This window comes from Anser cygnoides, chromosome 4 (genome assembly GCF_040182565.1).
Source record: "Anser cygnoides isolate HZ-2024a breed goose chromosome 4, Taihu_goose_T2T_genome, whole genome shotgun sequence".
Classification (NCBI taxonomy): Eukaryota; Metazoa; Chordata; class Aves; order Anseriformes; family Anatidae; genus Anser; species Anser cygnoides.
The window spans coordinates 54,887,022-54,899,296 of record NC_089876.1 but is presented as its reverse complement, the minus strand read 5'-3'; the positions used below and the strand labels follow the sequence as shown (position 1 = coordinate 54,899,296).

The 12,275-nt window shown below is 38.8% G+C and overlaps 1 protein-coding gene across 4 annotated transcripts in view; it reads right to left on the bottom strand.

Moving 5' to 3' along the window:
* Positions 1-12,275, bottom strand: part of GALNT7 (polypeptide N-acetylgalactosaminyltransferase 7) — a 76,952-nt gene that overhangs the window by 8,286 nt on the left and 56,391 nt on the right. For 3 of the 4 annotated variants that reach the window (XM_066996162.1, XM_066996163.1, XM_048052902.2), the window contains 6 exons: positions 9,193-9,323; positions 8,926-9,005; positions 7,332-7,514; positions 4,145-4,262; positions 2,196-2,318; positions 370-588 (listed from right to left, as the gene is read on the bottom strand). In XM_066996162.1, the coding sequence (XP_066852263.1) occupies positions 370-588; positions 2,196-2,318; positions 4,145-4,262; positions 7,332-7,514; positions 8,926-9,005; positions 9,193-9,323 (854 nt within the window). Of the gene's footprint in view, positions 1-369; positions 589-2,195; positions 2,319-4,144; positions 4,263-6,984; positions 7,168-7,331; positions 7,515-8,925; positions 9,006-9,192; positions 9,324-12,275 lie in introns of all 4 variants that reach the window. The other variant, XM_066996161.1, reaches the window with a different exon arrangement.

Sequence of the window (12,275 nt, the reverse complement as noted above, 5' to 3'; positions counted from 1 at the left end):
TATTAATCTTTGCCAATGCTCTAATACAAACGTTTTTTTTTTCTTTTAGAAATAAATAAATTCCAATTTCGGAGAAAAGAGCTTTAAACATAACTGAGGCCAGGGATAGATACAAAAATGAATCTTGAAAGAAACGTTGATCTAATTTTAAAGAAATCCCACCTTTTAAAATAGCATTCTTTTTTTTTTTTTTTTTTTCCCTCTTTGGTTATTTCTCTGTAGCCCTCTGGCCAGTATCACTTACATCAGTATAGCGGGAAACAAAGAGCCTGTTCTCAGATTGATGTCAAGTAACAATCGTTTCCTTTTGAATTCTGAACTTTAAAAAGAATCCTCCGAAAATAAATACAGGTTATGTGCTTTACATACCTCTCCCCATTCCACATTTTTAGGTGGTAAGGGATAATATGATGTTATATCATATGCTATTTCTTCCATGAACCACTTAAAGCTTTTGCAGTTGTGATCTTCACGGAATTTTTTCAGCTCAGATATATCTCCGTAGGGCAGCGCTTTTGTCTCTGGCCGACTAGCATAAAAGTAATCTTTGTATTCATCCCACCACACTTCTACAACTCTGACATAGTTCTGTGAAGAAGAATGACATTGTTATTATTTCAGTGCATGCACAACAGGTCAGACACAATAACATGTCAACTTCACAGATTTAAAAGATTTCTTCTCTTAAAAACCATAATAGTGTGAAATTATTATATAGCAATAATATTTTGTCATCTTCAGCAGATTATGACACACAGGACTACTATTTTCAAATGAGAGTTTAGGTGTGAAACCAGTAAAATAAACTGGCTTAATGAGAGTACAGTCTTCTCCTAAGTTTTTTTGTTTGCTTGTTTGTTTTAAATAAGGACTCTTCAGTAACTGGTGCAATAAATGTTGCAATCATTTGCTAAGTACCAGAACTGCAATTTAGAGTTTGCATTCAACTTCTACAATTTAAATATCCAGAATGACATGCTTTAGTCCACTAAGGGTGAAAAAAAAAAAGTCTTAAACAGGCCAGCTATGAAACACCAAGGAGATTTTATATTCCCATGCACCTTAAGTGAAGTATTTTATTGTTGCTTGTTAAGATAGAAGGGTGCCTGAAGAGGGAGAAAGATATTCCTCTCTACTACCTTGTACGTAGAAGTTGCTTACTATGTAAGAACATTCAGCAGTGCTTCGTTTCATCCAGTAAGGAGACGAGCTGACTCATGTAAGGAGTTTAGATACGCAGAAGATGTTTTTGATCAGATTTTTCAGATTAGTGGAAGGGTTTTATAATTTCAGACAAGCTTGCCTGCATTGAAAAATGAGCTATCATTTACAAGCCCCCTTCCCATTGCCCTTTTTCTCTGTCACTATGCCCAGCTGTGCTTATTTCCAGCTACCCTCCATAGTATTGTTCGTACTGTTAGCTTGATCAAAATGTTAATCAATTCACCTTATTAATAAAGGATATATTTCTTTTGTGTGTGCTGTGTTAGTTTTCTCCTGTGAAGCTTTGCTGGGACACTCACTTTTGAACAGAAACAATTGCTAGCTTCATTCAAGCCATAGTCTCTGAACCCGTAAATCTGTAGTTGTCATCACATGTAACTTTTAGGATGATGTCTGGGCGACTGGAATTTACAAAGATCTAGGTCTTTAGGAGTGGGATTTGGAAATACCAAAGCACTGCACAAGAGGAAGCTTAGACTTGGCAATAAGAAACCTTAGCAGGAGGGTCCTCTCCCTTCCTGCTTGTAGGTGTAAGCTTATACAAAAAAATTTTCTCTTGATTCAAGTTCTGTGTTTGGATACAGACAGGCAGCTGACTCTTTCCTAGAGGTGCTGTCTACTTTTAATACCATGGCTTGAACAAAACTTCTGAGCCTACGAGGTGCCTGAGGAGTTACCAACAATTGCAACCAAGTGCAGAGCACAGCATTTTCCCAGGTGTCATCCTCTGCTTCTTAATTTACAGATTCGGTCACAAAATTCTGAGAGATGCTAGAGCATTCACTAACCCAGAGAGAACCTGGGATACCACCCTTTCAGGCCAGTGTGGGACTGCAAACCCATGATCACCATGTGGATGAACATCTTAGCTTTAGATGCTAAATACCTTTGGATGAAGTGCTCTTTAAATTGCTACTGATAATTTACACAGATTTATTTAAATCTATTATCTCAAATCAGCAAAATAATACCTTCAGCGTAGGAGAAGACCCAACATAGACAGGGGGTGGATTTCCTTGCCAACCCTGGAGACGATAGATGTGTCCAACACGGGAACAGGGGACAAACAACAGTTTTCCCCCACACTGCCAGATCTACAAGTTCAAGCAAAGATGCAGATATTAATAAACATGCACAGGAATTTAAGACAGATAAATACGTAGCAAATTTTGAAAGAGATGTCAGCTACTTCTGTTACTATACCACCATGTGATACATTTAAATATTTTTTTACTTCAGACATAAGCATAGACATAATATGACTGAAATGAAAGAAAATTAAGACGTATTGAGTACATCTTCAACTCTGACATGAAATTACTCAAAGTAATTTTTCAAAAAGCTTTTAAAATAGTTTGTCACCTCATTCCATTGCTATTTTAAAAGAACAGTAATGAATGAGTGAACAAAATCTGGATAGGGTAATTTTTAAAATGACAGAATCAGTATTTTGGTTTTGTTGGAGCAATTCACATACCATCACTAAGATGGGTTTTGGTTAGATGCCCATCACATTTAAGATTTCCTTAATAAAGACCAGTGGGAGATAACAATGCATTTGGTAACCGTGTTCCAACCAAGTACAAACAGATTTTTTTTTTCAATGGTAGTAGCTGAAAATAAAAATGGGGAAAGCTAACTACCATTCTGAAACTCCTTCCCACCCACGTCCTTAGATAATCCGTCTATTTGTGGGAGAAAGAAAACACACCTAAATAATTTGAATTTAATCACTTATGGCTTTGACAAGTTTAAAATGTAGCATCAAATCCAAATTCAAGCTAACTTTGGGGACATTCCAAAACAGACTGAATTCCAGGTTAAAAATTAGACTTAACATTATTAGGAAAGATGGGCAGAATACTTCCTTCACTGCATGTGTTTTATCATCATATTAATTTTCATAAGAGCTTGATTAAAAAAAATGATATGCAAAGCAATTTTATTCGCTATCTAGGAGTCAGCACGCAACACTGATAAATGTTATTTAGTTCTAAAGATTGGTTTTGATCTACATGAAACCAATTTGGAGGTCTCTACATAATCAGCAACAACTATCCACTTCAATTGCAAAACTACTGTATGCAATTTCAATCACGATTTAGATCTAAGCAAGACGGGGAATTAGAAGGATAAAGACTCTGTATATGTAATATCCTCAGTAACTGCCTTATGCATATGGATTTACAGCTGAGCAAGTGCACTCAGAGCTTTCCTCAAAATCATCAACAACAAGAGTAGCTGGGGAGCTCTGAATGTACTTTTAGTAAATTTCAGCTGCGATTTCACAGATCACTGCTGAGGATATTAGATGTCTCCACTTTCATTTCTTAATTGGGACAGATTCCTGCTGTCTGCCACTTGTGTCATTACGAATACTGAAGCTACCAGAAGCTAATGATCATCATCTTACATTTCCTGCTAACTGAAGAGCATGCATATGCCTGGGATTTAAAATAAAATCTTCTGCAATGATTATGAATTATGCAGTTAGTGTTTCAGTTATGAAGACTTCTCTTGTAGAGAAGTTCTTGAAATTTTGAAAAGTACGTGAGACCATTCTTCACCCAGAAAAACGGCAAGGAGGAAGAAACCAGGACAGATTATTTCTGGTTGCATCCTTGTATACTTTACATGCATCTATGCACAAACCAAGTGCTTCTTTTTCTCTTCTGTTAGAAAAAACATTTTTCTATACACACATACATATCCTGAGAGAACTCGGGTTTCCCCCCTCCTCTATCAAATTTGCCAGTCTGGTTTCAGGCTGGATATTCAGGGGAGCATGTGTGATCCCAAACCATTACTGAAATCTAGACTGCTCAGCACTCGGGTCTCTTCACTAAGCTATCTCTCTGACAGCTCCTGATCCTAAGTTTGCAAGGACGCCAAGAGGAAAGTTTTTGGTATTTAGTGTTACCTTGTAAGAAATTTCAAAATTTTCACCACCCCAGATCTGAAGTCCTGGATCATAGAGACCAAGTTCAAAGAAGAAATCGCGCTCAATGGCAAACAATCCGCCGGCCATTGCGGGGGACCTAAAAGAAGAATACAGTGTAATTCCTTCTGCCAAAAGGATTAGATAACATTCAGAGAAAGCACCAATCAAGGAAGCAATTTGCTGTTAACATGTAATAAAGATTAGATTAATGGCAATACACTGAAAAATCTTAAAGCTTTGTCATAAGCTTCCAGTGGTTTCCTGAAATGACGTGTATATTTTTAGTGAGGTTGCAGATTTTATCTTTTTTTTTTTTTAATTATACAAAATTTTGTTCAGAGTTACCGTTCAGCCAGCCACCATACTTCTATTAGAAAAATGCTAGGAGTCATTGTGGCAAGACATTTCTCACTGAACAGACATTCAAGTTTCTGATACAAGGGATGAGACCATATAACATACTTAAGTTTATGTTCTGCAGAGCTGCCACATTGAAACTGATGTTTACTTACTGTTAAACAAGCAACAGAGTTTTCCTGGTTAAATGATGGCTTTTTACTTTTTCCCTCTGGCTCTTTTTCTACCCTCCATCACGTGAGACACTTTTCATTACCCTCTGTGAAATTTTTAAGAGGGCCTGGATTAAGGCATACAAGGTTTCCATTTTAGTTTAATATTTTTTTTTTTTTAGAAAGGCTTTGTAAATCCCTCTACATATGCCAAAGTTCAATTAACAAGTTTTAATGTGTCAAAAAGATGCTGTGACTAGGATTGGAACATTTGTGCAGAGCGGCTCTAACCAAAACTCTCTGGCAGCTTGCTTACATGGAAATAGAGAGTAGAATACGTTAAGCCATTTCCTGCACACATACCAAGTATTTTCCCCCTAAGGATCAATAAATATATAAAAAACCCTAGTGGATAAACCTGCAGTCCCCACTAGGTTGGGGATTAAAAATGGTGGTAAGGAAAAAGTGACTTGGGATGGCCCACAGCACGGCAAACTTAGCTGCTCTCCAGACCGCCTGATCAGATGCTGAGTGCCTCCTGAATGCCCCCTCTTCCTTGCTCTCGTCTGCTTATGGGATTTTCCTCCAGCCCTGCTGCTGCCCCAGAGGGACTGGAGGGTCAGGAAGCCAGTAAGCACGGCGGGGAGAAGCACATGGCACCGCACAGCCCTGTGGCTCGCCTGCACTGCTGGCTTCCCTGAGCACTGTAAAGACCTGGCAAGCGCAGAGAGGCCTTGAATGCCAGAGTATCGGTCTTGGCCTTTAACACACCATCAAGTGTGTTAAAGAACACAGTAAAATCCGCATAAGCTCAGTAGTTTATTTTACAAGATACAAAGGGGTAAGCACAGTATTTTTGAAAGTGGGATTTGGTCCTGGGGCGATTCTCCCCCATTACCAGAAGTAGTTTCTGCGCTTTAAGATGTTGAGGATTTTTTTCATTATTGTTTTGTTTTCTTTTTAAACTAGGCAATCATGTAGACAATTTAAGCAAAGCCGTTACTTGGTCTTACACGCCTTGGTTTTTCTGCAACAAAACGCCTAGAGCCTGGCCATAACCGATGCAGGGAACATCTCTTTCTAGAAAAGGCACTGTAACTATCAAAGTATTATTAAAAATAAAGTCAACTTTTAAACCATTCTGAGAACATGTGTTGTGTGTTTCTGGGAACAGTTTAAAGGATTTTAAGACCTGTTTGGATGGTAAACGCAGAGCACAACAGTGATGTTTGAAATAGTTTATCCTCCTCTGAGCGAGTATTAAAGTTCCAATGCGGACAGCCTTGTCAGAAAATGGTATTATTTAGATTGTACACAAAACAGATCAAAGCTTCATAACTTCCTTGCATGTGTTGCCATTTTAGCAAAGAACAATCATGGTTGAGGAGAGGGAATTACCAACATAAATTCTTACAATGCTTAAATCATATATACAAGCAATAGAAGACATTACATTCTGAAGATGTGAAGATTGCTTTCAAATGTAGTAACACGATTAGTTAAGTGTGAAGGGGAAAGTAATAAAAAACAGCAGAACCGCAGCCTCCCAGTCTTGAAAAGCAATCCAGAAATGTAAGCTAGGGTTTCTAGCCAGTTTTTGTTTGCAGGGAAGAAAACATATACCCCCCTACAAAGCCAAAGAAAAAGGTGGGACTTGTGTGAAAATCATTGGAGTTTTCCCAGAAAATAAGTTTTGGTTTTCTTCAAGTTATATGTATTAAAGTAAAATCCCCAAGCAAATTCAGACCTTAGAAAATATCTAGCCAAAATTCTTAAATAGTATGCATCTTTGTCAGATGTGATCTATTATGAAGCAAGTGGGAGAAACATGACAAAAGGCTTTTTTCTGATGTACATGCATAACCCACGAGCTGTATGCATGCATCAAGCCATGACAGCAACCTACAGATTTTATGCATTACCAGCTGTTAAAAATACTCACAGCATGCTCATTATTTCAAATCAAATGATTAAATAAGAGCTTTTGTTTCCAACACTACTTTTCAAAAATATCATAGCTAAATAAAGTTTTCCCTGGAAACAAAGTCATACAATGCTTTCGCTCACCAAGCAAAACCACGTTATTCTGATGTACACCCTATTAACCACACAAGAGCAGGAGTGGAGAGGCAGCGGAAGGTAGCAAAGCTATTTTGGTCAAGTAATCAGTTGCAGCAAACAGGTCTGATTAAACAAAGCAGCTGTCGTGGTTAGCAATACGAAGATTTTCAGGCTCAAAAGTACATGCAAGTTTTAGTGGATCAATAGCTACTTAAGAAAAAAGAAACAGGTAAGTGATTTAGTGATTACCGATACGGTTCGGTTTTTGTCTTTCTTTTTTCCTTCTCTCGCTTGGCCAAGGGAACCCTCTTCCATAGCATACTCCAATCCCACGCTCCTCTAGCAAACCCATCTTCGTCACCACCCCCTTGCGGCACAATCTTATAAGTGTTGCCGTCTATGACATCTATCAGTGGCACAGTGCATGTGGTTCTGCGGGGCAGCGGATGGTGGTAGGGAGGATGCGGTTATATGCAGGGACCCGCGTGGGACGCGTGCGCCAATCGTGGTTCGTGGGAGAAGAGGGAGGAGGGAAGAAGGAAAGGCTTTAGACAGTTATTCATTACAATTCACGACACGTAAACAGCTTTCTTTACCGATAAGGCTCAGTTTTATGTTTTCGTTTGGACTTTTCCTTGTGGCTTAATGGAATTCGTTTCCATAGCAAACTCCAGTCCCAGGCCCCTCTGGCAAAACCATCTTCATCCCCACCTTGCTGTGGCTCGATGGAATAATCATTCCCATCTATGTAATCTATTAGAGGTACAGTACATGTAGTTCTGAAACGTTTATAGAAGGGAAAGAAAGAGCAAGATACAATTTAAGAAGAGTAAGAGTAATCTGTCTAATCTGAAATTTATACCATCAATTATTAATCTCGTCAAGTAGTTTATATGAAAAGTCACTCGTAAACATTATTTGCAAAAGGAGGCCTCATTAGAAAAAAGAGAGAGGCTTTTCTTTATGTTGTTTTAAGACGTTCTGAAAGCAGAAAAGTTCAGTTCAAAATGCTAATACATCAATTCATTTACAGTTTTTCTTATATGTGTTCTTCTTGACATTGGTCTTCTAAGAAAGCATCGCTGGAGGCAACAGAGGAGCCTTTAGAGGGCTAAGACTCTCACAGTATTATTATTTTCTATAATTTCTATTCATATCAGATCTTAGCTGCCAATAAGTACGATAAACACTTTACTAGTGCAAATATGGATGTTCACTGTTCTGTCCGACAGTGCTGCAAATCCAGCCTTTAAGGATAAAAAATATGTTATTGGTGTTCTTTTAGCAACAGCCTACAAAGAATTTTTCTTTTTTAATTTGCAATGTGCTCCTAATTGTGATCTGTCATATACAGCATTTGACAAGGAAAAGACATCATCTTGTTATTCTCCCCTAATTCTCCCAGTGACCAAACTGTAATCTTATTTACTTCTTACAGCGCTTCCATCTTTTTAAGACAAATCCTGTATGAGATTGGAAAAACACATGGGGGAGGCGACAAGAAGCAATAATGCCATGCTCTTCCCTTGGGTGCTGAGGGACCAGCATGCTGTACCCAGGGGAGAGTGCTTGGATGGAGGCTGCAGAGCTGCCAGCGCCTCCCGCACCCGCATCCTCTGCAGGCAGTGCCGGAGGAGCCTCTGCAGCTGCCTCCTCCTCCCACCTCTATGGCATGTAAAAAATGCACACTCAGTGGAAGCACGCAAGCGTTTTTAACTTCTATCTAGTTATAAAACTCTTGAGATCACAGGGGCTTTAAGTCCCTGTTAAATCAGAACTCTTACCGTTACTTCTCCTCTGACCCAAAATCACAATTTTGTTTAGTTATAATAAACACTTTGCTTAATCAGGGTCCTTACTCGGCTACAACAGAACACTTTTGTAACTGTCCCTCAGATCACTGCAAAAGACAAGAGTTGTTTTATATTTAATCTACAATAAGCACAATATTCAGTATACCTATTGAAATAAACTATCTGGAAATTTACTTGGCTATTTTCCTTCCTCCTTACATAACTTTTTTGCTGGGAGTTGACAAAACCTTAATTCAGCAAATACTGACGTAGTTTGAAATAGATATATATTGATAAAGATATACAACATATGGATTTGAATTTGAAAAGCGTGGATTGTTACTCTGACTTTTCCTTCCTAAGAGGCCAGGCACTGGAAATCATAGTAGAACATTACCTGTCCTTGGATATAGGAGCTATAAGTGGCGCATACCAATTAATTCCCACCTCACAATGGGCATCAAGGTAAACCAAAACCTTCAAAAGAGAAAAACAAGGAAGCAGATGTACAGTCACTTTTATCTCTATACAGGGTATCACAAAGATTTAATTAAGTTTATTTTACACTGCCATACTTTAATATTAGAGACAGAAAAATGAAGCTTAAAAGGAGTAAAAATAAAAATATATATTATATAAGACTTGTTTGTGAGCTGGTTCCTACCTGTCCAAGTTTAGCCTTCTGGGCTCCAATGCTTCTAGCTTGGATTAAACCTTCTCTCCTCTCATTTCGAAAAACCTTCACTAGGCCGTTCCACTGTTTGATGTAGTCATCTAGTCTCTCCTTTAAGTGTGCTATAAAATAACAAAGAAAAAAATATTTGGGTGAAGTTTAGTAATAATCAGTTTTGTATTCTTAGTGTAACTCAAATCCATCTCTATTTAACAATACCTACAGACATAGAGGATTTACAGAATCTTGAATTCAACTACTTGTGCTGCTGTTCACATACACTAAACCTGAAGGGATCAAGCCTTGGAGCTCTCTGGCTTTGCGGCACAAGGTCGTCCTTTTAAATTACATTTAAAGAAAAACCAGGTGAAGTTGTCCACACCACAGGGGAGCTGGGTGAAAAATTGTCAGTCACTTCAATATATCACAGAGTGACTTTCATGTCTTCATGTGTATTTCGACCACATAGACCAACAGAGAAGTTTCTACACTTCAGCATATGACCTTTCCTCATCAGACGTCACGTATACAGTAGGAAGCATAACTTTTCAGTTTAACATTTTTCTTCACTAACTTTCTTCTTAGGTTATAAAATTGTGTGTCAGTCTATGAAATCTGGAAACCTGAGACGAAAGCCCACCATACTCAAGTCATTCCCCTCCCTCATCTAGATCTGTCTCCACTTGTGGTGGTGGTGGTGGTGCTTTCAATTAAAATAATAAAAGAAATAATTGGAGGGCCAAAACTGCAGTAGATGAGCTGTAGCTCTTCATACAGATGATCACGCTACAAACCTACAGAATGAAAAAAGGACAGGAACACTTTAGCCAAAGGGACTTGGTCAGTAAAGGGATGGGTTAACACATAAGAATCAAATTCGGCTACACTTAAATGCTTACAGATCTGGATTTGCACATTAAGCTTTGCCAAACTAATCTGGAAACCACATTCCTACCACACAAATTGAAAAAAGGATGCTAGTGTTGCATAATATTTTTGCACAGCTGATTCTGTTGAGAAAATTCAGAAAGGCAGAAGGGCTGGCAGTCAGGCGCTTGCAGTTTGAGGCTACGCTAATTTAACTACTGCTGTTCATTTGAAATCTATTTTTGTACTGAAAGGCTGGAAAGAATGGCCTCCAGCTCCAGGATCTTCCAGAGGGGACCCAAAAGGAGCCACCTAAGCTAGAGCAGAGGCACCCACAGCAGGTCTGCACCAGCTTGGAGGGGCAGGCAAGTGACGTGTCTGGGCTGACCTAAGCATGCTGCCATGAAGAATGGCAGGTCTTTCTCCTCCTCTACTGCTCCTGGCTCCTCCGGGAGCCTATTCTACACCTAGCACCAGCACTGAATCTTGGGGCCACACAAGCCATCTGTCCGGCAGAAATCAACCTGAAAAGTATTTTTTTGCTGGGTAAGGTGGCTCTGTTTCCTGTTTGGACAAAGACCAGACAAGGGACAAGGTGGCATGGTCAGGCAAAGGGGAATGTATCCATCAAGGTGCTTCAGCTACAGCATTGTCTACACCCTGAATTGAAATGACTGAAGTCTGGAGTTTGCTGCACCTTACATTTTAGTACATTTTCTATTCTTACCAAAAGTGTTCAAAAACTGTCTAGTTTAAACAGAAGCTACATATAAATAATTGAAATATGGATGTTTATTTCTTAAAAGTGAAGTTTCCAAACTTGAAAATTCAGCAGTTCTACCAAAGACCAGAAAATAATCCAAACCAGTAATCTTTTAATACTGGTATTATACCTCCTCTTCAACTTTATAACAAAAAAAAAAAAAAAAAAAAGTTTTCTCAAGCAAAAGTTTTGTGTAACCTCTTCTCCTTTCCCACACACATTTACAACATCTTTAGTAACCCCTTGTGCATTAGAAAAACTTCGAGAGTATATAAATATCAAACTAGAGAAAGAAGAATTTTATCACTTATGCTCTATAGAATAACATGCCATGTATTATATATAGAATATGTGATATGATAGCTGTTGTATACATTTTTAAAGGCTTAATTCAAGAGAATTATGAGGTCATCCTGAAATGGTACTACGAGAATCTCTATATCACATCACACCATCATTTATTCTGCAAATTCCAAATACATGCTACAGAAGGACTGTCAGGAATGTTTCAGAGTTTTTAAACCCTGAAGTTATTTCCAGCTCTCCTGCCTGTGAAGCCAAATGTTTTAGTTATCAAATGTTCAGCTATGTAAGGTTCACAGGGAGCTGTAAAAACCTGTAATATTGATTGTGTAAAGCTTTTCTACAGCATAAGTCTCAGGACTTTGCAGTCCATTATCTGAAACTGTGCCAGGGCTAGCAGCAAGTGCTATTTCCCACAGGAAAACTGAATTTTCCCGCTTTCCCATACTATAAGGACTTGGCTTTGTGAGGCTGCGTGACAGTAGTGTATAAAAACCTGATCCTTTTACAGTTAGAAACACTGTTTGGCCAGTATTAAACGTCGCTCACCTAAAAGGTATATTTATGATATCTGTCAACAGCCTCAAAGTATTTTCTTTTCTGTTTGAAAATGTCTACTTTACCCCCCCCAAAGTACTACAACCACCAATCTGGTCTTCCCTTGTTTGGGTGGTTCTTCCATGTCTCAGTGCATGATTACAGCATGAATCAATGCTTTTAAAAAACACGTCCTTTCTCCAAAAGGCATTAGGCGCTGCAGATTACAAGGTGGGGTGGGGAGGAGGAGAGCTCTGTTTTGCTTCCTTGGCTCATGGATGTCATTTCAAGAACTAGAGAAACGGTACCAGAAGCCCTCCCTCAAGCTCCCAGTGCCCTGTGCTCTAATGCTGCTGGTGCAGAGCTCTCAGTTTGAATACAGGTACTCATTCACGCTTCAGTTCCCCCCCTGCCCCGTGAGCACCATTAAGCAAGCTGATAAAAACGCTGTTACCTGTCTATGCTCATTACTTCCCATTTTTGTTATCATAAGGGATGCTGCATCAGACAGCCATAAAGAAAAAAAACACGTAAATGCAAAACACAGACAAATCCTTCAAATGCTACTGTGAACACTGCCATGTTCGTAGTCACTCTTAGGTGC